We start from the raw sequence: 26601 nt of genomic DNA, 5'->3' as shown, positions 1-26601 counted from the left end.
AAAAAAAATTTTTTTTTAATTAAAACGCTAAAGAATATTTATTTCTTTCGCATGATGCTTCAAAATAATTTTTCTCTCCATTATTTATTTTTGAAACCAAATTTTAAACTTAAATTATAGTAGAAATAATATAAATACATTATTTTGCTACCCCATTTTTCAATAATGTTTAGACTAAAATTTTTATGTATGCTTAACAAGCCCCAACCTTGGGGGCACTATATGGGCCTAAAAATTGAATAATTCCCTGGTTTATAATAGACAAATCCCATTTATATTTTTAATATCGATATGTGTAAGATAAGTTAAAAATTTTGTTCATATTGAAATATATTCAACAATAAAATTACAGAAAATTTATGAAAAATCCAACATTTAAATTAAGGGATCAAATAATGTATATCTAAGCGGTAATATGTTATTTTTTCAACTTTATATAGTTTTTTTAGCACGTTTATTAATCTTATTTTACCGGAAATGTATCGCATCATGTTTGCCATGAACTTTTGAGCTTAATATAATTTAATTTAGTTTTTCCATAGATTTTTTTATATAAATTATAAATAACTCAAAGGTTATTGGCAAAATTGTCTGAATTCATAAGATAGATATTCTTAACATGCTGGAATACATTTTCGGTATCATATTTTAAATTAAAAAAAGGCGCTCAAAAATGATTTTTCCTTTCCAACTAACGAATATATCTATTATATGGGTCGAATTGGATAATGTTCATTTTTTTGAATTATGATCAATGTAATGCTAAGCTATATTGGGATCAATATCTATCCCGGTACTTATTTAAAATACCCCGCCAATTCTCAATAGCTCTCCTTTCTATTAATGTATTTTAACTGGGTGTTGAGTCCTATATAATATGTATATATATACACTCTTAACAAGTCTAAGAATTGAGGCTACTTGAAAAACCTTGATAATTGCCTAGTTCTATACCCAATTATTTGATGCAAAACTACTCCCAAATAATATCTATAGCAGATATTCACTATTTATTAATAAAATTATTTCAATCAAAATTAAAACACTTACAGAGAAATGTGTGATATGTCCCAGACAGTTGTAAATTTTTTTATCTTTTAGCGGTACAGATACATACATCTGACATTACAAATATAGAATAGAATCAATGATTGTAAAATATTTAGAACGTCCTATGAATAGAGGGTTTTGCAATAAAATGATATCAAATATACCATGCAAATTCAAGCTTTTATTTATCCACATTTAAATTGTTATAATATTTTATTTGAGATCACATTAAAATGGCCAATATCCATTAAAACAAAAAATGTTACTTTTGATAACATAGATAATTATAATACATAATCTTATAATGATATCATTCCCAAAATGTAAGTATATAGCTAATTGCTCTTCTAAAGTAACCTTAAAAAGGATTCATTAAGAAGCAAGTGTCCTAAGTTACGTACCTTACACACATTTAAATTAAGGCAGCTTTCCCCATAGTTTATATTATAAATTAATACACTAGATTTGGGTCTTAAGTTTGTTTTTTTAAAAAAAAATTAAATTGACAAGACAAGAATCAATACTTCAAAAAATATCTTATCTCTATTGCCACTCATTCAGGCATGAGCTCAACATTTGAAAAATAATATATAATCACAACTTTTAGCAAAATTAATAATAAAAGAAGTAAATGTATATATTGTATAAGTTATTTGCGAATTGAAATTTTATTATAATCCTTCCCTTATGTAGATAAAAAAAATGGTATTAATTGGCTTATTTTAGATATGAGTTATTTTTCTTGTTCACATTTTAGAGGTTAATTTGAGCCTTGAATTAATGATCGCGAAATAAAAACGAATACTTAAACTAATATATATATTATATCGATTTTTAATTTTTTTTTATTCGAAAGAATAAAATAAATTCATAATTACTTGAGTCATTACACTTATAGTCTAATAAATATAATCTGATTGATTATTGAATAATTCCCATATTTTCAATCAATACCTACCGGGTAATAAATGTCGCGGTGGCTCAGTTGTCGGTTTTGTATGTCGTCTAACGAGATGCACAAGTGTGTTTAAAAAAGATAAGACCAGCCCCGCCCCGAAGATTAAATATTTTCTTATTTTCAAAGACCGATGCGGATTTTTTTAAAAAATTGCCCATCCGGGTATTTTTATTGTTTAAATTTCGTTATTTTAAATAATTTTTATATATTTTGAAATTGTATCAAAAAATGATAATATGAAGCAGGAAATCAGAGATACCAAAATTTTTTAGTAGGATTTTTCCAAATGTTTTTTTTGAAAAAAAAGTAGCCTTTGGCCACATTAATTATTTCGTAACTTTATTTTAATTATATCAAATATTTATTTAAATTAAGAATGCAAACTAAAAATTATGCAGGATTTGACAAAATATAAATTTATTTTAATATTGAGTTTTATTTAAATTTTCGGTATATTTTTATTACACTAATTAATATTCAACTTTATTTCTAAGAAGCAAAATTGAGAATTATATATATAAAAAAGTTTAAATATCTCGACAAAGTCAATTATAAATTGTGCAAGGTGATAAAAAATACAAGGGAACCTACCCGAGCTGGGCCGTATTTTAATTTTTTTAAATATACCCGGGCCGGACCTTAATTTTTTTTAAACTAAATATTATTATTAGCTATTTTAAAAAAATTCGGACCGGGTCCGATTTAATTCTCATCGGAACCTTTGGCCATTTTTCTCTAATACATTTTCATAGTATGAGATATCCAAATGTATTTATCAGACTGCTCCATAAATTATTGATTGAGTAGAAGTTACTCTTGCTTTTATTTTTCATCTCATTTGTACATGTGGTGATAGACAGCAAAAAAAAGTTTTTCAATGCCTTAATGAACTTTACTTGTAGCATAAATGGGTATCTCAAATGGCTTTAATATTTCAGAGACACGCAGGCCCTGCTCGAAACTAGCAGAAAATAATATGATTATTGAAATCTGGTCCGGGCCTAGAAATTTAAAAATAAAAATTTGGACTGGGTTGGGTTGACTTTTTTAAAAATAAATTTATATTATATCAATTAATGAGTTAGAAAGTGCCTAAAAATCATATAATGTAACTTTTAATACGCCATTTGCTGTTCATAATTTCAATTTTTATGGGAACAGCCCTTAAAATATGGCTAAAAATTTTGCAGGGCCGATTAGCCGATAAATTTGCTGCTAGAAAAAGTCAGAAGTACGAGAAAATATATAGTATACTCATATTATTTACAAAAAAAAAATTATTAGCCAAAATTATTCAAAATATCAGAGTTTTAAGAATTCCGGGTGCAGGTCTTAAAATTGTTGAAATGCGGACCGACAAAAGTTTTCAAAAAAAAAATTCGGGCTGGGCTTGAAATTGGAATTTTTTTTTAATTTACGAACTCACAAGGTCTCTGATAAAAAATGGACAAATTACATTTCATTTTTCTTTTTTTTAATATAGAGATTTATAATTATGTGATTGCTTTAGTTTGAATAAGCCAAAAAAATATTTACGCTTAATCCTTTCGGGGATTCGAATAAAAAATTTGAATTTAAAAAAAAAAGAAGAGACGGGAAAAAGTATTTGCTTTTTAAATATATTGATTCCTTTTTGCATAAAATTTTGGCCAAACCAAATTACAAAATATTCTTAAATTTTTCTAATAAATTTATTCGATTCAAATTTTTCCTAAACAATTTGGCATAAATTCATGTAAGTTATAAAGGCTTTAAATATATATGACTTAAAACTTTTTTTTTATTTATTATATTATATACATACAAATACATACGAACATACAAATACATACGAACCTACAATGCACATTAACGATATATAACCAGTTATAGGTTCAACAGCTGTTTTTTTAAACTTTTTATTAGCCCTAATCCATATCCGATGGAAGATAGGACACTTACGTCAAAAATCGATTAAAGCTAACAAAAAGTTTATTATAATATCACTTCAAAGGCCTTCTCGCCTCTTTGCGAATATCCTGGATGTATGGCCATTTCTAGAGTTTTTCAAATCGGTTTCCTGAGCATGTTCCGATAAAAATAATTTTTTATATTTCCAAACAAGGATAAATAATTTGTCGAATTAATTTTTTAGTAGTTGTCCGCTAGGCATCACATAGTTGATAAAACATACTATGAAACCGCTTTGAAAAAATCGTTATATCCAGAAAATGGCCTACGTCTAATTTGAACATTATATCATTAGATTTTACTTATATTAATCATTGACTAAAACCTGACTTGGGTCAAAGTTATTCTTAATTTATAAGGTGATGACTAGAGTTGAATTAATTGTTTTTTTTGTTTGATCCTTAACTAATGTTAACTATATTAGGGGGATTGATAGTACTTACATTACAAGTATAAATGGGTAATATAAATGTCGGCTAATTCGGCTCAATTCATAGACGCGTGCTGTAGAAAATACGTTAATATTAAGGCGTTTTAATTTAAATTAATTTCTTTAAAATTTGAGCTGATATATCTTTAAAGGCCAAAGTGATAGTTTTCGGCTAAAAAATAGTAATTTTTCTACTATAATTACAATACAAGTATAAGAATGAATTGATTTTGTTGATTATATATTTATATTAAAAAAAATTATTATTATTTATGTGTAACTGCAATTAAAAAATAGCGAGAAAGAGAGAAGAAAAAAAATATGTTTTACTTGACAATTTCTATACTTATAAAATGATAACTAATTCGATATTATTAATTTAATAATTATAATGGTAAAAAAATAGAATGTAGTTATTATTACTAGTAGTTATCATTACTAATTAAAAAAAATTTTAAAGAAATATACCAATTTAGAAAAAAATATTTTAACGGATATTTTTAAAAGACATGGCTATATTTTGTAGTTTGTTTTTAAAACTAATCGATAACATGCTTGACGTAAAGTTATTGTAACACTATTAGTAAGCAGTACAAAAAAAGGGTATCAATTGAACGTCATCTTGATTACACGTAATAATAAAATTATAGAATTTTTGCGCGATTGTTAGTCTAGTGTTATAAAAAAAACTTATATCATGAACTAGACATATGGATTAATTAGCCAAGTTCAATACTTGTAAATTAAATTACCGGTTTAAACTTAAACACAAAAAATGGGGAAGACGCCTATAAAAACAAATATTTTTATCTTTTGCCAAACAATTTCTAACTTATTTTAATGATAAGTTAAAGTTTACGCCAAAAGAGTTGGATTATTGTTTAATTCGGTTCCAATGGCTATTCGACCAAACATTAATTAAATTATTCTTCTAATATTAACATATTTAAAAAAAAAGACTTCAAATGGTATGAAAATTCTCGAACCATGAGTATAGGTGACTCCAACATACCCATAACAGAAGGACAGAAGACGCCGATCAATCCCGAACCGAGAGGCGATTCGGACCACCACGATAAGTCGTCGTCTTTATTAAGCGGCAGCCTTAAAACTTCTCAAAAGAGGTGTCTTTACGTTAGGTATATTATTTTTTATTGTTTTTCCTCATTTTTTTTAAAAAAAAATTATATTTGGAAATAGTTTTTTTCCTCTATCCCTTTCTTTCATAAAGGTTTTTATAATTAATTTACAATAATATTTTTTCTCTTCTTTTTAATCTTTTAAAATAAATTCAAACATAAAAAAATCCACTAATAATAAAGTGATCTACAGTTTCTTTTTAATGTAATAAATATAATAGATCAGTTATTCCAAAATTAATACATCCGTTAAAATAAATCATTTAATACATTCACCTTTTCTTTAATTTAGAGCTCTGTTCGACTATGATCCTTCTAAAGACAGGTCAGATTTGCCAGGGCCGGGCTTGCCTTTCAAAACAGGTGACCTTCTTGATTTGCTGAATGCCAGCGATGACCAATGGTGGAAGGCTAGAAAATTTATTCCCCAGAGAGATTTTTATTCCTTCCCCGCTATCGATAATAGCTATCTAGCGTACGATAGGCTTCCTTTCGGAAATCAACCTTACGATAGTCATCATCGCGTGGACGGAGATGCAAAAGCTGGCGGGGATAACGGGATAAAAATTAACGGAAATGGGATGACGATCAATGGTAGCAATTATTATTCAAATTTGTTTTGAAAAATAAATTAGATTTTTACGAATGAAATCTTTAACAAATTTTGTAAATTTTATCATCAAGAGGTTTATGAATTGTGCACCATGCACCTCCGGTGAAATTATAATAGGTTTCTAGATAATGAAGGAGACCAATTGAGAATTGCTCGAGAAGGTATCATACGTTTAAAAAGTTATATTCTAATTTTTAAACTTGAAATGTGCCCATCACACTATAATGTAATAACATTTATTATATATTCTCACTTTTTGTAAAAAAGATTTTTATGATTTAATTCCTATTTAAATATATCTGTCTACTTTATCTGCCTTGCCTATTGTTTAAAAAATAAACTAAGACATATATTTAATCGTTTTGCAAATTTCTAAACCTTGCATTTTGCAAGATAAATGCAATGAACTTTAAAATAAATATGCAAGTATCATTTTTACCACACGATGATTGACATATCGCCAAAATATTTCTTTCATTAAATTATTAAACTATTACAAATACCATACAAGGTATCCATAATCATGCAGATCAAGACCATAACACCGAAAATCACGTGAACGACGGTGAGAATAGCTCCGGTATCAATATAGGATTGATTCCCAGTTTTAATAGGTATATATATATATATATATAAATAACTTGTCGCTAATTTTCTGCTACTTATACTCACCACCCCGTAACCCTTTATTTATTAAAAATTTATTAATAGGTTCTTATATAGGAAAATTATGAAATTATTTTAATTTTATGGGAAAATTGATCAAATTGACATACTATTGTTTTTTTTTTCATTTTAATAAGACAATACCCCTCACAGTAGTGTTGTTAAACGGCTCCATAAAAACTGCTAAAATATTTTATCCAAGAATATTTGGTAAGCTTGGAATTTGCTCATAGATGGTATAAATGTTTGACACCTATTAACGAAATCTCGTCTCTTGTGTCTTATTTTTATCCTTCTACTTTATCAAATTAAATATCACTTTCACATACTTCTCTAATTTAGAATCGCTTGATTTTACCTAAACAAAATATCTGCTAGGACCTGGTTAATTTAATATTTATGATTTGAATAGATTATGTATATTTCAAATTGTATTAGTTTTAACAATTTTACATTTAATGTGAGCTATTGTTTGTCTCTGAAAAACTATTAGATTAATGGCATTATGGAACTGCTGCCATTACGGGTTTTTATGAGTTTTCCGCAATTTTTTCCATTCCATTTAAATAAATGTTTTTTTTAAAATCATAAATACAATTTTAAAATCGAAATAATTTGACGTCTATCATTTATAACAATTAAATAATTCTCGCTGGTAGTTGAATAGCCGTCCCATATATTTTTAAGAATTATTAAAGGGGTTACCATTGAAGGATCATTGGGTCAGCTATTTTGACTCTTGTGCCATTATATTTACTTTATAAATAACTATATATACATTTTTAAAGAATTTTTTTAAATATCCATAGGGTAAGACGGAAAGAAAAATACAGGAATAAAACAGTCAAATTCAAAGGAAATTTCCCTAAAGAAGAATCTTCCATAAACGACATTTCTTTCGAATCATACAAAGTAGCGTTTTAATTTTTTTTCAAGATTATATTTTTAGTTACAAATTATTATCCTTTCATCTAGGTTTTTTTCCAATTTTATTTAAAAAAATATTACTAAAACATTCTTAGATTCTTAATCTTATCTTTTTGTAAGTTTTTTAAAAAAATTTTTAATTTCCTTGGCCAATTTATTTAACGTGCTATAAAATTATCAAATTTATAAAACTTAGGCCTGTCCAGTCCTGTTTTCTTTATTCCTTAGGTATATTTTTAATCTTATCAAATTCTCTTGTCTCTCGAATACGTTTCCCACCTTCTTACATTAATTCTTGACCTCAATTATGTTAGTTTTTTATTTGTAAACACATCTTTCTAATTTAGAAATATAGTTATTACGTTTATCTTTGATGAAACATTATTATTATTCTAAAAAATTTTGTTTCTCTCCTTTTTAAGAGCGATTCAAACAACCCATTCACCAATGACAATTCTAAGAAAAAGAAAAACAATTTCACTCTTTTTACCAAAAAGTTTCCTTTTACAAAAGGCAGGGAATATTTGCTAAACGAAGATCCCATCACTAATACTAACATAGTTACTACGAATAGCAAAATTTGCGAAAGTAATAAAAAAAAATATATATTATCAGTTCTGTAAAACATTTTCAGACAAAAAAGAAACGCGTTACTGTTACTTATTATTTTTCCCTTTATTCATATATTATCCCCCCCCCCCCCCAGTGGAACGCCTTTATTTTAGGAAACTGTAGATGATTCATTATTAAAAAGATAAGTCCTACTTTTAAGCGAGCTATTAAAACAAAAGTGGGATATATTATTTATTTCCTTCATATCTTTTTATTTATCTATTATTCAGAAGGATCAACATTCCTTCCTTCCCCATATTTTTGTAAATAAACTCGCCTACGGTCAAATTTAACCTATAATTATAAATTTAAACCTTTATGAATGAATAATTAATTTTTCCAAAATATTTTTTTCCTATAATTTATTATTAGATGAAATATACTATATATTAATCTTTTTTTAAATATAGAATTCCCTAATATCATTAGCGAAAGCGATAATAGTCTCAACAGTAAAAACAAAATTTAATTCATATTTCGATTAAAAAAATATTACTTTTGTTGTTTTAATCCAAATATTCATTTATTTTTCATAAGAAAAATGCATGTTTCAATCATTTGTATGTATATTAAAATATAAACTTAAATTTAATATAAGATAAATTAGAGACCTCCAGATCTTGCCCGGAATTATTCATAAATAGTTATAATGAAATTGGCCGAGAGGTTAAAATAGATTACATAACTTAGGCATGCGCCGAATTTTCTAAGATTAATTTAAATCACATCAAATTTAACTGGTTGGTAAATAATATAATGTATCATTAAAATTCGATGTCTTGCTTATATTTTCAATTTGCCCTCGAAATAAGTTACAAAAAGCAGCATCGAAATTTTGAAAATTTAAAACCGGGCCCGTTAAAAGCATTAAAATTGTAAAAACTCCTCTAAAAATTTAACATCGGCGGGTCTCTGATATAATAATAAAGTTAGAAATTAGAACTCTTTATTAAAAACATTATTTCGCCGGAAATTTTTTTTAGAATAAAATGTTCATTATTCTCTCAAATTTATAAATTAAAAAAAAGAACTAACGGACGAATTTCAATATTTAAACAATAACAACGAACACCTGTTATCGTACCAACCCGTCACCTTAAAACCAAGTAAGTTACACTAAAATAAAATAATCATTATTTTTTAAAAGATTTCTTTATAATACATTATTTATTTATTTTCCTCCCCAGTTCTCTCCTTTTAAAATTAACAATAACTATCTTACTTTCTTTCTACATAGAAACTCTACAATATTTCGTAAAAATATTTAAGACATTTATTATCTAATAAATATTCTCTTTTTAAACGTTAGGGTTTTTTTTGCCTTTATTAAATTATAACTTATGTCTCAAAATATTGATTTTTTTAAAAAAAAAGTTTTGCAAATTTTAAATAACAAAATCATATGTTAAATTTTTTAGAACTTTAGAATATATTTTTTTAGATATTTTTATTTTTCGATTTAAGAAAACCGATTTATATTTTTATTCAAAATTCGTGATTTTTTTTCTTCAAGTTTTGGACATAATCTTAAAAAAATAGAAACATTTTTTCACTAAATGCTACTTCTCAATTTTTAAGCACTATAAGAAAAAAGATTTTATATTATTTCATTAATGAAGATCACTGTCCGGTCTTTGGTCTCTAAAAAAAGATCGATCCAGACCATGGTCCTAAAAGACCGCAAGACCGATCTTTATATTTTTTTGTTTTTACCTAATTTAATTTTTGTTTATTGGGAATATAAGTAAAATGCTTCTTTGACTAACTATGGTTTTCATATTGCAAAATAAAAATTAACTAAAAATTCACAAAAACTAAAATAACTTTTCTATATAAATAATATAAAATAGTAAAGCAAACCGGATCTTAAATAATAAGATCGGTCGTATCCCGGTCTTAATTTCATAATGGTTTTCCAAATAAAAGGATTTAAATACATATGATTTACTAAATTTGTTTTGAAATGATAGATTGTATTAAGTAATATAGAAAGAAAAGAAAGAATGAAATGAAATAGTGTAACCTTGAGATCGCTATTTCAAAAAAAAAGACACGTAGTAGCTATAAATTAAAATAAAAACTAAGTAGTGATTGGCCTAAGATATAAAATATTGTACTATGTGAACGAAAATATACAGCACACTAAAATTATTTTGATGATACCTCTACCTGTTACTTGAAAATAATTATAGCATGGATATTTAATCAATTTTCTATTTTTTTTAAATAATGATTATATTTCAGTGTATTCAATGACTTCCAAATATTAAAAATCACATTAATGAAATATTTTTTCACATTAATTTTCCTCACATTATAATTTATACAATATACATATTTTTAAAATAATTTTTTTAGTTCCTTACAAAAGGCCCATCATTCTACTTGGCCCCCTGAAAGACAGAATAGGAGACGAATTAATTCAAAAATATCCAGAAACCTTCGCTAATTGCATTCCTCGTAAATAAAAATTTCCATATTTTTTTAAAATCATTAATATGGTATGGTATGAATATAGTATTATATTTACTACAACTATCATGTTTTTTAAATATATATTTAATATTATTTAATTTTTTTTAAAATTAAAACATTGTAGCATATCTAATGATTATAAAAAAAATAGATTTGCCTATCTATGATCATAAAGTCATTGATCGTAAAATCATGAAGTCATTTGATCGTAAATTCGTCCACTTTTCTGATTGGTCCATTTAATAGTTGTAAATTAAGATTTTATCTTAAATATTATTAAAATATTATTTGGAATTTTTCGATGTATTAAATAAGTGCATAAATAAAATAATTACCTACATAAAAATTCGTATTAATAATGATGTGGACGAAAATACTATCATAGGAGGCTCTCCTTACAAGTAGAAGAATCTCGTGGCATCCTTCTAGAAATTATCATAAAAATTTTGATACTTATTATTTTGCAAAAATATTTTGGGCTGGATTATGAATTCCCCTTTGCCTTTTACCCCTTTATTGTGTTTACACATGCGCTTGTTCTTTTATTTCAACACCTCAACCCATTTCTCGTGTTCGATTTTTTTTCATCTTTATTTAGCTTAATAAATAAATCTATATTCCTTTATTTTTAATCAAATTCCTTATTTTCTTTCTCTTCCTTATAAATGAAATTTTTTTTTAAAAAAAAGACACTACTCGTACCATGAGACCTCACGAAATAGACGGGCGAGATTATCATTTCGTCACCGAGGGCCTCGATAAAATGAAGCAAGATATCAGGGATGGTCACTTTATAGAGGCCGGTCAATATAATTCCAACCTTTATGGAACTTCTTTTCAAGCCATCAAAGATGTGGCTTTTGTTCAGGTTCATCGCCTTTTTTTTTCTTTTCATTCATTTTGTTCTTTCTACTTCCTATGTTTTCTTATTTCTTGTCCCTCATGAAAGCTAGGTAAGAATACCATTTTAACTATTATTCACCAGAAAAAATAAGATTGAAATGGATAAAAAAAATTTCTTATTTTAATGAGATTTTAAAAATAATTGTTTACTATTTAGAAAAAGCATTGTATCTTAGACGTAAGTGGTAAAGCTATCAGAAGATTGGTAGATCAAAATATATTCCCTATTGTTATCTTCATCAATCCTCTCTCTCATATAGCACTTACGTAAGTTTACATTGTCATTTTATTATGCTTATTTTAAGCCTTTTAATTCCTAATTTTCTTACATACTTTTATCGGTGACCTACAGGCCCAAGGGCAGATTTAAAAAATAAATTGGATAGAATATATTGGAAAATCATATAATAGAGCATTTAATATTCATTTACTGCTCATATTTTCAAATTCCACTTTACAACATTATACAAAAATTAATGGAAAAAAAAATAAGATTCCAGGGCCACCTGGGCCGAGCCTAAAATTTTGACCTCTGCAGGTCTCTGATATATATTTTTTAAGAATGGACAGGTGGGGGTATGAATATACATTAAAACAGGGATGTGAACCCGGACTCTGAACCCTCCCGGACCCTCGTATTTTGGCTGAAGGTTCAGGGTGTTAAAATTAACTTAATTTAAATCAATGTAAAAATATAATTTTTAAAAAATAATATAAAATTTTAATTAATTTTTAAAAAGTAATATAAAATTTTTATAATTTTATAAATTTAAAAAATAATATAAAATTTTTATAATTTTATTGATTTTTTTCGTGGAATCATTTATTTTATTTTTGTTCTTCCTGGATTTCATTTCATTTTATTTAGATATTCATACCATACATTATTTTATAGTGTAAGTAATAATATTTTATTATGTAAATTTATTTGCTCTTATTAGAAATACTTTGACTATTTTGATTTGAAAGTGCAATATTTGGAATTATTTTGTACTGCAAGTAATAATATTTTAATTTTAAAGGCTAATTTATTAATATCTTATATAAAAATTTTATTAAGTGATTTTTGCAGTGTTAAAATATTAAGGTTATGTTTTTTGAGCAGTAAATTTAAATTAATCAAAATTGGCTGTTTTGCAAATATATAATTTTATTATAAGTTATCAAATATATTCAAATCATCATATCAAAAAAATTAGTTATTTTATTTAGGCTGCATCCAAGTTTTGAAAAATCCTTAAAATTTTCACAAATTAATAACAAAACACTTTGGACACATTTAAGTTTTAAAAAAATTAAAATATTCAAAATGCTTGATAAAGATATGTAAATATTTAATTGTATTTATTATTTTATGATACCTTTCAGTTATTTAACTTTGTATGAACCTATTTGATAATAGATAATAGTTATATTTAGATTTTATTTATATATTTAATAAATACCATGTTGTAAATAATTATATCAATATTTAATAAATAGTTGGAAAACCAATAATATAATCTATTTTGAAAGATAATTTTTCCATAAAATATATATAAAAAATTATTATTTAAATAAAATTGTGATAGAAATTATATAATTTTCCACCACCTTTTATAAATTAAATTATAATTTTTTATTTTTACCAAATTATAATTTAATAAATTTAGCCTTTACAGCTAAAATTTTCTTTATCACTTGATCATAATTCAAGTTTTGTTTTTCTTATTTCCTCCCAAATTTTTCTATTTTCTACAGAATATCCAATTTTTAAGTCATTTTTGCACCAGAGGTTCCTGTGCATTCTTAACCTTTCCATAAAATTATTTTCTGACACTAATATATATTAATATAAAAGGCTATAAACGTTTGGGTAGTAAATTTATAAAATTAACAGCATTAAGAAATTGTACTTACTAATTTTTTATAAAAATTTCATGAAATTGGACACTATTTTATTTTTACATTAAAAATAGATTATGTAATTTTTTTCTTCAAAATTTATTTATTTATATTTTTAAGATTTTGTATGCAGCCTGATTAAAATATATACATTCTATGTGTCTATACTTTTAAGTTTTAAACAAATTAAATTTTGTTTTTTTAGCATGAAACTAAAAGATATTTGTTAGAGTACTATAATGCAACTAAAGGGGATTCTGAGTGCAAAACCTGCCACCTAATGATAAAAGGTTCACACAATACTAACCTGGAAAGACATTTAAAAAGACATCATTCTATAATCTTTGAGGAATATTTAAATAGAAAAACCAAATTTTTGGAAGAAGACATTGTTACAAAGTATACTGTCAGTATTGTAAAGAAGGATGAAAATAATATTGAAAAATTTTGTTTTAAAAAAAACATAAATGTCTGAAGAGAATTTGATGAATGCTTTAGTTGAGCTTGTTACAATAAATGGAAGGCCTCTCAATATTATTGAGGATTCTGGTTTAAAAAAATTATTGATCCTATTAGTAAGGCAATTGGAACAACCGTTTTAAAATTAAGGACTTAGTGGTTAATGAATCGAAAAAAATACAAGCAAAAATATAAAAAGAAACAAAAAACAAATTAATTTCATTAAAAATTGAAATATACAGTATATAAAAGGAAATAATATAATATTAAGAAATTTAGCAATGAAGGAGATTAAAGAGAGTTCAACTTCTGAAAATATTAAAAGAATGATATTAGAAACATTAAATAAATTTCATATTCCTATAAGAAACGTTTATTCAATTACTACGGATAATGGTGCCAATCTAGTAAAATCAATCAAATTATTAAATGAATGTTCACTGGAAGAAGATGATATAGATGATGATAATTATGAGGAAATAGGTGAAATTGATTTGCAGGAAATAACAAAAGATTTCTCCACAAAAATATACTGTACCAGATGTGCAGCCCATACGATTCAATTGGCTATTAATGATTCCCTAAAAAATAGTCACTTTAAAACTATAATTGATAAAGCAAGGGATGTTGTAAAATATTTAAGAACTCCCACAATTGTTAGAATATTAAAATCCATGAAAAGGCAAATGGCAATTTTAGATTGCACAACACGTTGGTCCTCTATATGTATGATGCTAGAGCGATTATTAAGTTTGAAAGATTTCTGTAATGATTTTATCATAGGAGCATGTGAAATCATTTTGTCAGAAGATGATTGGAATCAAGTAAAAGAGCTTACTAGTGTGCTAGTTCCTTTATAAATAACAACATTAAGATTGCAAGCAGAACAATTTTGTTTATCAGATTTTTATGGCATATGGTTAAGATGTCGATTAGAGTTAGGGAGATTAACAAGTTCTTTTTCAAATGAAGTATTAGAAAATATGAAAATAAGAATAATATTTACAAAATAGTGTTGTATATGCTTCGATATATTTAGACCCGCGATATCAGGTTTTATTAAGTAGTGAGCAAAAACAAATGGCTATAGACCATCTTGAAGATTTATGGCATACCCAAAACTCTATTATTTACAATATATTGGAGGCTACAACAATATCTACTGGTTGTAGCGATAACAATGATAATGATAACGATTGATGATCTGGAAATTTTACTATTAGATAGAGAAAAAAAAATTAAATTATCATCTGATAGAAAGGAGCAAAAAATATCTATTATATCTTTAATAGAAAAGTTCTCGGAAGTTAAGAGAATAAATAGAGATGCAAACATTTTAAAATTCTGGGAGGAAAATTCTTCAATATATCCAGAATTATATACCTTGTCTAGAATCGTCATGGCTGTACCGGCGACACAAGTACAATAATTTGTATTATAAAAATGACTATCTATTTTAGGTAAGCGTAGAACGTGGATTTTCATCGTTGACTAATTTACGTGGAAATCTGAAGGAAGATATTTTAGAAGATATTATGATTGTGCGATTGAATAAAATATTTAAAATATAAATTATCTAATTTCGAATTATAAATGTGTATATTTTGAAGTATAATAAAAAATGAATGAAAAAAGTCTTATTTTGAGTCATTATTTTTATGTTCCCTCTGAACCCGAACCCTGGACCCGGGTCCTTTTTAAATTTATTACCGAACTCAGACTCGGACCCTTTTTTTTGTCGAAGGGTTCACATCCCTGTTTATAATAATATAATTTTAAATTTGAAACAACTCGAATCGTAATAATCAATATTTACGCATAAAAATTAGAATTCTCAAATGGCAAAATCTTTAATAATTTAGCTTTTGCTCGATTAGCCCAAATTTTTATTAAGGTTGCCCGTCCTGGTCCAATTTTTTATAATACAAGGGGCTTAATCCAAAATATGTAATTGAACAATACACAATTATTTATAATTGGGGAATGGTTAAATTAAAAAAACACTACACTTTATAATATCAGTAATCATAATTAATTTAGCCCAATAATTGTTTTGCTCACCCGGCACAAATAAATTTTTTGCTCGTTACCCGGCTTGGTCAGGCATCGAGCCGGGCATTGCAGACCTCTAGTATTAATCCAATTACATAAAATTTTTTCGTAACTATATTTTTTTTTATAGTGAACTAAATCCTGAGATGAGTGAGGAAGAAGCGCTCAATGTTTTCGATAAAGCTCAAACCATTCAAAGGGATTTTCAACCTTATTTCAATGGTATTTTAATTCTCATAAATTATAACATTTCCATTAAAGTGTAGGTCAGATATAATTGAAAACATTTCCATAAATTTTTATTTAAAATAAATTAGTAAATATTAAAATGTTTTCCATTAATATGAACAACATTGTAAATGGAATCATGGAACAGTTTATAAGTAACAACTAATGATGAAAATAAGTTAAATATAAATGAGTGAAGTTGAAATGAGATGATAATGCATTTACTTTATGACAAACTAAGAGAAACTGAGGAATTATAAAAATATTAAATATGACAGCTTATTGTTTTTTTTGAACCCTGGGTTTTAAGCAAGTAGTAAGTGATTTAGCATATTTTTTTTCAATTCGATTTAATATTTTTCTTAATATAAATTTAACTACGACATATTTGATGAGAATTTTAGCTTTCTTATTCAATCTAATTTTCAAGCCTGAGCGGATTATAAAAAGTCTATTTATAAAGCAAATAAGAGAAAGATATTATACAATTAATTAGCTAAAATAACTACTCTCCTACAGAAAGATATAAAAGTCATTATTATAGTAATTATTTGGTTGACAATATATATTTTTATCAATTGTAACCTTTATTATTTATATAACTTTTTTTTAAAGCTGTAATACCTACCAATTCTTATCAACAAATTTTCAATCAAGTACTCAATGTTATAGCCGAAAATAAAGAACTCAAAGTGTGGACAGATTCCGAGGAAATTTTATAAAATAAAAAAAATGTTTACAAACATAACTTATTTATAATTAAATTTCATGTTACAAAAATGTAATATTATTACCTTATATATATAAATAGTTATGAAATGATTAAATCTTATAATATAAAATAAGGAAAAGTATTGTTGAAAAAAATAATATAATATACCATTTTGAATTATATTACTATAAACAGTAATTAGTTATTAGAGAATTGCTATTGCAAAACAGTTAACTTACTCCAAATTTGGTATTATACTATTATATAGTTAAACTTAAAAAAAAGATGATGATAAGAAGAAAAGATGATGATAAGAAGAAAAGGAAATAATTAAGAATAAAAATTTAAAAAAAACGATATGAAATTTAATATTGCTTTCATTATCCAAAAATAGAGTAATCAATCCATATATTTTCCTAGTTTATACTCAATCTAAACTAAAAACAAATTAAAATTTTAATCTATTTTTAAAAATTAATCTGTAGAATGAAAATAATTAGTTCTGTCTACGTTACTCAAAAAGTAACAGTATTATATTTTGCTTTACTCAATAAAAAATTGCATCGTTAAAAATTGTAACAAAACGCTAAATGAACCTTACTAAGAAATCACAAATTGGTTTTATTTCATTAAAATATATATATTTATTACACAAAATTGAAAGACGGATTTTATGATAATGTAATAGACATTCAGACTCGTTTAATTGATACTTTTGCATTTTTGCAAGTGTTGGTTGAATATTGTTGCTTTGTAAATTTTTTTGTCTTTAATCTTTTTTTAGTCCTTATCCCAAATAATATTGAAGAATACACATTCTAATTATATTAAGGTAGAGAATATAAATTTTACAAAAGAGGTATATCGCCCGTGGATCAATTTCTCGTTGATTGAGAGATCATAAACCTCGACATTGGCTCGAATCCAGTGGATCATGTTTTTTTTTATACAGCTAACTAGGTTGCTTGATTCATATAAATAAAAGTGGGCCTTATTACATTTTAATAAAATTTGGTTATTGTTTAGCAAATTTCTATATGATGACCAACACGATATATTAACCGACCCCTACTTGGATTTTTAGGTTATAAATTTTACCTAGTGTATTTATTCCTGAAAACGATATTTGAAGCAAGAGGTTTAAAAACGTCCAGAAATGTGAACGCCAATCACGGATAATTGATTTATATTAATTTATAATGTTTATATAAGTCAGGGTTGTGCAAATTTTCAGAAGTATTCAGATACAGATGCTTTTAATATTGAATTTAAGATTAGATACTTAGCAAAATATAAGTTGCAAGATACTTTTTTAAACTTTAATTATAAAAAATGTGCTTTTTAACAAAATTATTTAGATGCTTGAGAATTTAGATGACTAGTATGTAAATCCATTTAAAAATTTGTTCCATTATTTACACTATTGGTATTTTCATGTTGAATGACTTTAAAAAAATTCATCATTTAATATGTTTAATTTATATTTGTGATTATATTATCTTTGTGTGTTGTTTTCACTTTCCGATTCTATAATTATATCTTTGAAATACTATTTAAATTGATTTCGGTATCTTTTTGAATGCAAAGTTGATTAAGATACAGATATTTTTTTTAAATTTATATCTTAGATACCAGATCTTTTTGAAAAAAAGATACACTTAGATAAAGATATCTGCGATATAGCCACTATGGTGTATGTGTAATATATAGCTTAAAATATTTTACCTACAAAATTATTAAGTATTTATATGTTAGTTATACAATATTGAGTAAAAGAAAAATTAAAAAAGAATAAAATATCGTTGAAAAATCGATGGCCCGTGATTTTCGGAGAGGGTATCAGATTTTCCGGACATTTTGGTCATCGTACTAAATGCTACAAAAAAAAAGAGTAAGTACCATCGGAAATTATCTATAAGGTGACCGCAGTCCCTTAGTGGGTCGTTTACATTAATCATTGTTCAATTATATAATTTATAAAAGCGCTAAGAAATGTTTTGGGGATCTTGGACGAGATTTACATGTATTTCATTTTTTTAAAGATATCAATGCCTAAAATATGTCGGAGTATTGCACTAACAAAATTGCAAATATCATTATGCATCAATAATATACTCGGTAATATTATCTTATTTGTTAAGATTTAAAATGTTTATTTTATATATATTTATCTGGCTATCATTATTTAAAGCTATTGTAATTTTTCTTACTAATTTATGATACCCTGAGGGCAGCGCTGACAAATTTAAAGAATTCTGACCACAGTTCTACCATTGGCTAGTGTTGTAGGTTTTAGAATAGAAAACTTTATTTTAGCACATTGTGCTTATAAAAAAATATTGATGTAAACTATTGGCTTGTACAAAATTTCAAAACCATGTTGAAGGATAGAAATCAAATTTTATTGGTAAAAGGGCCAGAGCAATATAAATTGTTGTCTTGTATCATTTTAAAATCTTATTAGATAATGGCACAGAATTTTTGAATGTTTTTCAAAGGCAGAAAATTGTATGAAGGGGAGGAATCTAACTTTTGATTTTGAAAATTCTAGACCGAAACCTTTACAATCCATAATAAGGGGGATGTATTTATATAAAGATATTTCAAATTTCAATAACTGATTATATAGCTTCTTTATCTTCTGATAACGATTCTGAGACTTATGATTCAGACTAAACTATTTGTTTATTTTACTTTATAGTTAATATTTTAATTTTTTGTTTAACCTAATTTATCAATTTCAAATAAATATTTATTAACTTCTCATACTATCTCATGTACTGCTTACGAGTAAAATTAAACTAATTAAGATTCTTTTCTTAATAATATAAGATTTTATCAATGGATTAAAATTTATTTAAATATTTAAATATTAACGAAATTATAAATTCTTTCGCTTTCTCTTCCCCTAATTTGTCTAAATTATTAATTAAAATTTTTTTTTGTTATATATATTTTTTACACTTTTGTATATTAAAGGTTGCAATAAAAATTATTTTTAAAAATTTTAAATTGAGGTGGGAATCAAAATATAATTAACTGATAAGTGTATAGTACCCTGCTAGAAACAAATAAGCAACATTAATTATTAAAGTTAATATATTATACTCACCGTTTAGGTTTTGTAACTTGTATATTTAAGATAATTAATCGCTTATTAAAAAGGCAAAAGCAAGACAATACGCAAGTAATTTAAAAAAAAATATATGGATCAAATTTTATATAAAAATTAGATTAAGTTAGAAACAACAATATTTTATGTGAATATAAAACTAGTACATATATAATATATAAAATTGAAAAACAAAAAAAAAATATAAACTTAAAAAAAAATAATTTTAAGAAAAACATAATTGGGTCCTTAAAAATAATATTTTAATTTAAAAATATTGATTTATATGTTCTGTATTAGGAATAACTAGAAGTTATAGGAGCGAACTGTTCACTGGTAGACATTGCTATTGATAATATCAGATTGCCGAGGCTTTTGTTTTGTTTATTTTTTAGTCTTAGGTAAGCGGTTGCTATTAATATTAGTTGGGAAGGATGAGACACATGATAATCCCAAATAAGGGTTTTGCCCATGGACCAGGGGATAGTGGTCAGATCGTCGGGTCTTAGGCAGTCATCAGTTGAGAGATTGCAGGGTTCTAGAATATTAGGTATGCGAGCCTTTTTTAATAGGAGGTTTAATAAGTTGTTTATTAAGGAGTTACGCTGATGTCAGCCTTAACATTTGATACAATTAAAATATGCCTTCCCTCCTTGGCATTTGCTAGGAAGCAGTTCATGCAATGATGGGGGTTAACTAGTTCGCCGAGTCTATATCCTAAAATCATTCTAAGTTGTGCATTGGTTAAGAGATTCTCCAGGTTTTTGTTCGTGGCCTCCGATTTTATTTTTGTATTGAAATCGTTGAATGTTCTCAAGAGATGAAGAATAAGATAAATGTGTAAATGTTTTTGATATTAGGGGTTAAAAAAACGTTTTGTACGTCACTAGTATGGGAAAAGGTGTATCAGGAGGGACACTATCTAGCCATATAGTGATAGCTTCATCTAGTTAGTTATCTTTGGGAGATTTGAAACTAGATAGTAAAATATATTAATTAAATATCAATAATAATTCATATCTACACCCCAATGTAGTGAATTATTTGTTAAGCGGAAAGACAGAAATAGGAAAAGGATGTACAGGGTATATAGGGATATTAAGTCCATTCCCTCCATTTTTCCGTGCATTTGGGCTAATTATTAGTTGAAGGTGGTTTTCCCAGGAAAGTTTTAAAAGTGTTTCCAAAGTTTCTATGAAATTTTTCAAATGGTAAAACGAAGAGGATCGGAATAAATGTAAAATCCCCAATATTTTAAAATAATAAAGCAAAAATTGTTCTAATATTTAGAATTTTATTGGAAAAATAAGCATTGACTATTGAGAAAGTAAATAAAAAATATGGCTATTTTCTTAATAAATAAAAGAAAAGTAAATTTTAAATTTATGTGTCGTAAGAAAATATGATGGCCTGACCTACCTCAATCCTTGTTGCTATGTGGCTATTTTTATTTCTAAGAAGAAAAAGGAATTATTGCTGAAATATAGTGAGTCAAAATCGATTATCTTTTTTTTCATTGATTTCAATCAAAAAAATTACTAAAATATAAAATCCAAATAAAATATTATATTACTAGCTCTCAATAGCGTAACTAGGAGGGGGGGGGGTGCATAGAGGCCCGAGTCACCTAAAAAATTTGAAAAGCCCCCTAAAAATTTTGGAATTTTTTTTATGCCTCAAAAGGTCATTTTGAAAACTGAGCTAAAACAAATATCATTTAAAAATAACTTTAAAAAAAGTCCTTTTGAGTCCGATGATATTGTAAACATAATTGAGTAATTACTATATTTTTAGCCTTTTAAGTCAATAATTAACCGGCTAAAAATCGGCTGAACCATAAAAAGAACTAATATACGCTTCAATGGTAACAGATTTTATCCGGCACTCGACTGTGAATTGAGCCAAATTCGACATTCAACCATCACGACTATACTAGTGACGCCCTTGCTTGCATGGAGTAAACTTGAGGCTTCATCCTAGATAAAACTATTGGGTCGAATACAGCTGGGAAAAAAATAATTGTTCTTAAAACTTAAATGTTTAAGAATTACATGAACTTCCAAACCAAAAAAATTTTAATGTTTTTAATAAAAATTTATATTTTTTATGGTATCATGTCAATTCGGCGCGGAAAATTCGGCGCATGACAATTCGGCGCATTAAATTAGGCGCGGCGACAATTCAGCGCGTATCTATTACAGTTGCAATTTATTATATATTACTTAGTATAAAAAAATAAGGATGATTAAATAGAAATCATTTTGAATTTTGGTCCTATTAATTATTTCTCCATATTTATTTTTACAAAAATCTCAATTTTATTTACTAAATGTGTAATATCAAAAAAATTAACAACCAATATTTATACCTATTTCTTTGGTTGACCAATTTACCACATAAGATATATTGATTAATAGCCAATGTTATGTAAGCCGAAATTTTAAAGAAAGAAAGAAAAAGAAAGGTTTGGACCTCTATCTCGAATCTTACATATTATTTTGGCTGGAATTTAAACCGACCGTTTTTAAAAATAGACCCAGCCATGATCCAAAAAAAATCAAATTAAGATTGAATCATTTTTTAGATATATTAAAAATCCTTAAATTCTATTAATCCTTTTTTAAAAAAATATTATACTTAGGCTAATTTTTTCTATTATATAAATCATAAATTAAATGTGTAATATCAAAAAAAATTAACAACCAATATTTATACCTATTTCTTTGGTTGACCAATTTACCACATATGGTATGTTAATTAGTAGCCAATGTTATGTAAACCGGGATTTTGGTCATAGAAGAAAGAAAGAAAAAGAAAGGTTTGGACCTCTATCTCGAATCTTACATATTATTTTGGCTAGAATTTAAATCGGCCGTTTTTAAAAATAGACCCAGCCATGGTCCAATAAAATTAAGACTGACTCACTTTTGAGATTTAATAAAAATCCTTGAATTCTATTAATTCTTTTTTAAAAAAAATATTATGCTTAGGCTAATTTTTTTAATTATATAAATCAAAAATTAAATGTGTAATATCAAAAAACAACCAATTTTTATATTAGAAGCCAATGTTATGTAAACCGAGATTTTGGGCATATTACTTATCAGGGGGGTATATTATTTTTTTAAACTTTTATAATTTTATTTATTTTTTTTATTATCTAAAATTAGGCATGAAAAGGGGATTTAAGATTTAATATTATAGTACTTATCAGGGGGGTATTTTGGGTCTATTTTTATAAAACGGTTGATTAAGATTGTAGTCAAAATAATATATAAGATTAGAGATAGAGGTCAAATCTTTCTCCTTTTTTTTCCTTCTATGCGCAAAATCTCCAGGCTTACATAATATTGGCTACTAATCAACATACCTTATAATGTGGTAAAATGGTTTATTAAAGAAATAGGTATAAATATTAGTTAATTTTTTTCGATATACATTTAGTAAATAAAATTGAGATTTTTGTAAAAATATATGGAGAAATAATTAATAGGACCAACATTCAAAATGATTTCTATTTAATAATCCTTATTTTTTTATACTAAGTAATATATAATAAATTGCAACTGTAATAGATACGCTCTGAATTGTTGCCGCACCAAATTGACGCTGCGCTGAATTGTCGCCGCCCCGAATTGACTTGTATTTGCACTCCACCAAGAAATTTTAAGAATGACATTTTATAGCCAGCTTATTTTGTGAATCATCTATCCTCTTTTCGCCTACTCATTTTTTAAGTAAACTATAAACATACTCTATCTAAAGATTTATTTTAGATCCTTTATAATGAGACTAGAAAAATGTTATTTTTGTTCATCGACTATATATCCTGGACATGGAATTGTATTTGTCCGTAATGATTGCAAGGTAAATTTATTTAATATAATATAAAAACTATTTTTATATATTAATGTATCGTAGTTATCGAATGATTTTATCGTTATAAAATAAAAAATTATATTTTTAATTTGATTAAAGATATTTAGATTTTGCAGGTCAAAATGTCACCGATTATTTAAAAGGAAAAGAAATCCAAGAAAAAGTAAATGGACTAAAGCATTTAGGAAGGCTTCTGGTAAGGAACTTACATTGGATCCTTCACTTGAATTTGAAAAAAGAAGAAATATTCCAATTAAATATGACAGACAAATTTGGAAAAATACAGGTATATTTTAATTATTAATATATTATTATTTTTTTTAAAATTATTTATGATTAACTTTTTAGTGGATGCGATTAAAAGGATTGAAGATATCAAGAGCAAAAGAGAATCAAGATTCATTAAAGAAAGGTATAAATATTTTTTTATTATGATATATAAATGATAATTTAATATAAGAAAAATTCAGGTGTTTTTTATAGTATTTTAATGATTATTTTTAAAGAGAAAAGATTATTCATTCCTTTATAGATAATATTGATGAAATATATATATAATATATGTTTATAAAAGTATAATTTATAGAGTAAAATATCTGGCTTAATTTATGATCAGATTTTTTAAAGTAAAATTTCATTGTTTTTTATATGCTATCAATTGTACAATTTATATAATACTAATCTTTTAATTTTCTTATTTTAATTAGGTTAAGAGTTGGGATCAAGAAAAGGAAAGAATTAGAACTTAAAGATATTGATCAGAATATGAGTCTAATCAGGGCACCAGTTGGTATGTTTAATTATTTTAATTCTTATCATTTTTTGATTGTGAATTTAATTTTTTTTAAAAATTGAAATTGAAAAAAAGTAATTTCCATGCTGCTTTAATATAATTTATTAGAGTAGAATAAAACTTATTTCTAGTCCTTTCTTGGCATTATTTTTAAATCATAAAATTTTATTATTCAAGATAATTTTTTATAAAATCTTGTTACATTAAATTGTTTTCTATATAATTTTTTCTTAGTCATTTTTGTAAATGTTTAAAAATATGAAATCTATATTTTTTTTTCATGCCAAAAATTGTTATTTTATTATAACATTTTAAAATTATCCTCAGCATTAAATAAATTAAATCTTTTATTAACAAAATTATATTTAGAAGATTTTATAATCATACTTTTTTTATTGCAAACATTTAGCTCGCTCATCTTCAGACATTATGGAATTTGAAGAAGTGCCACTTTCTGAAAATCTTGAAAATTCTGAAGTTTTTGAAAATACCTTTGAATCTATTTTGTCCCAAAGTGCCGCATCATCTAAGAAAAAATCTCTTGCCAATCGTAAACGTTTATCAACTCGCGTATCTATCAAAAAAATTACGGAACATGTTGAATTATTAGAAAATTGAAAAGAATAATTTTTATAATAACTTGTAAAGTTTTTATATTGAAGTGGTTTAACCTTCAAATAATGAATATGTGAATCTATTTCAATCTTTATTTTCTTTGCATTATTTGTGCAGTTCTTCTAAATACCAAAATAAAATAACATATCAACTTATTAGATAGTTTAATTAGATGTAATTGGAATTAGACATACTCAGATTATTCATATTCGATTTCAAATTTACTTATAAGATTATCCAATGTTGAATCACAATTTTTAATAAGAAAGAATACAAATAATAATGAAAATTTTGAATTAAGATCACTTAATTATATTTTATTTTTTCAGTTTATTTTATATATTTTTAATAACATTTAACAAAAGTATCTAATTTAAATATTTTAGAGTAGTTATAAACTATAAAAATACTAAGATAAAAAAGAAAAATTATAAAATTTTAATTTTGTTCCCAAAAAGGAATCATAATGATATCTAAAAATTTCAAAAATATTCCCTGGTCTTTTTTGTAATGTGTTTAATTTTGTGGCCTAGCAATTTAATCTTTTCTAAAGTAGTTGGTAAAAAAATGACAACGATGTACCATAGGATTAAAAGTAAATTTTTTTATGGTACTTATATTTGTTGATTTTTTTGTTTTGGCAATTAGAAATTTTTTTTAACCAATATTTATTTATCATATATATAACCATATTCCAATCTAACTATAATATAATATACTAAAACTTATTCTATAAAAACGGAGGTTGGACTATAAGCTTCCAAAAAACAGGAATAATTATATTTTAAAATGGTAATTTGAATATTTTGATTAAAAAAAAATATTCTTTGGGTTCTAGGGCACTTATTTTATCGCCTGTATTTTTTAAAAAATATAAAGATCCTCTTGACATATATCCAAGGGAAGAGATAACGATTGGTAAAAAAAACACAATTTGTTAATTTCGAATATTTAATTTTTTTTTCTTGGCTATATCAACCGAGTTAGAATTTACATGAAAATGAATTAAGGATTTACCTAAAGACCAAGAAGAACTGGATATTGAGGGAATGAATAAGGTATATAAAATAATTTCCCGGAAAAACCCCATCAATATTTTTGGGTGAAGGGGGGGGGGGGGTTGAGTATTTTTTTTTTTAAATTC

The 26601-nt window shown here is 25.5% G+C and overlaps 2 protein-coding genes and 1 long non-coding RNA gene across 6 annotated transcripts in view; 2 read left to right on the top strand and 1 right to left on the bottom strand.

Annotated features, from left to right (window-relative positions):
* The window catches only part of LOC135931798 (disks large homolog 2-like), a 94514-nt gene extending 77274 nt beyond the window's left edge, over positions 1 to 17240 (top strand). For all 3 annotated transcript variants that reach the window (XM_065469094.1, XM_065469093.1, XM_065469095.1), the window contains 12 exons: positions 5347 to 5527; positions 5820 to 6121; positions 6652 to 6754; positions 7616 to 7718; positions 8156 to 8321; positions 8756 to 8797; positions 9374 to 9451; positions 10704 to 10805; positions 11510 to 11688; positions 11881 to 11990; positions 16249 to 16340; positions 16962 to 17240. In XM_065469094.1, the coding sequence (XP_065325166.1) occupies positions 5347 to 5527; positions 5820 to 6121; positions 6652 to 6754; positions 7616 to 7718; positions 8156 to 8321; positions 8756 to 8797; positions 9374 to 9451; positions 10704 to 10805; positions 11510 to 11688; positions 11881 to 11990; positions 16249 to 16340; positions 16962 to 17068 (1565 nt within the window). In that variant the 3' untranslated portion in view covers positions 17069 to 17240. The remainder of the gene's footprint in view (positions 1 to 5346; positions 5528 to 5819; positions 6122 to 6651; positions 6755 to 7615; positions 7719 to 8155; positions 8322 to 8755; positions 8798 to 9373; positions 9452 to 10703; positions 10806 to 11509; positions 11689 to 11880; positions 11991 to 16248; positions 16341 to 16961) is intronic.
* A 3019-nt stretch (positions 17241 to 20259) lies between these two features.
* On the bottom strand, positions 20260 to 25489 carry LOC135923029 (uncharacterized). The gene is made up of 3 exons (XR_010571113.1): positions 25230 to 25489; positions 21899 to 22174; positions 20260 to 21145 (listed from the first exon to the last, which is right to left on the bottom strand). It is a non-coding gene; the product is annotated as an uncharacterized LOC135923029 (long non-coding RNA).
* On the top strand, positions 23862 to 25615 carry LOC135923028 (probable ribosome biogenesis protein RLP24). 2 transcript variants are annotated; one of them, XM_065457614.1, is made up of 6 exons: positions 23862 to 23907; positions 23947 to 24037; positions 24149 to 24335; positions 24398 to 24461; positions 24757 to 24839; positions 25252 to 25615. In XM_065457614.1, exons 2-6 carry the CDS (start codon positions 23957 to 23959, stop codon positions 25458 to 25460), a joined length of 624 nt encoding a protein of 207 aa, XP_065313686.1. In that variant the 5' UTR covers positions 23862 to 23907; positions 23947 to 23956; the 3' UTR covers positions 25461 to 25615. The 2 variants fall into 2 exon arrangements, with proteins under 2 accessions (XP_065313686.1, XP_065313687.1); XM_065457615.1 differs by lacking the exon at positions 23862 to 23907 and having other exon boundaries at positions 23923 to 24037.
* Positions 25616 to 26601: the final 986 nt, after the last annotated feature.

Source organism: Gordionus sp. m RMFG-2023, chromosome 1 (genome assembly GCF_954871325.1).
Source record: "Gordionus sp. m RMFG-2023 chromosome 1, tfGorSpeb1-WG-v2, whole genome shotgun sequence".
In the NCBI taxonomy this organism is placed as follows: domain Eukaryota; kingdom Metazoa; phylum Nematomorpha; class Gordioida; order Chordodea; family Parachordodidae; genus Gordionus; species Gordionus sp. m RMFG-2023.
This window is presented reverse-complemented; position numbering and strand designations above follow the sequence as displayed.

Excerpts from the sequence above, each read along its gene's own strand:
- LOC135923028 (XM_065457614.1), top strand. The coding sequence starts at position 23,957 with ATGAGACTAGAAAAATGTTATTTTTGTTCATCGACTATATATCCTGGA. Across the intron at positions 24,038-24,148 it reads TTGTCCGTAATGATTGCAAG|ATATTTAGATTTTGCAGGTC; the intron begins GTAAATTTATTT and ends ATTTGATTAAAG. Across the intron at positions 24,462-24,756 it reads TCAAGATTCATTAAAGAAAG|GTTAAGAGTTGGGATCAAGA; the intron begins GTATAAATATTT and ends TATTTTAATTAG.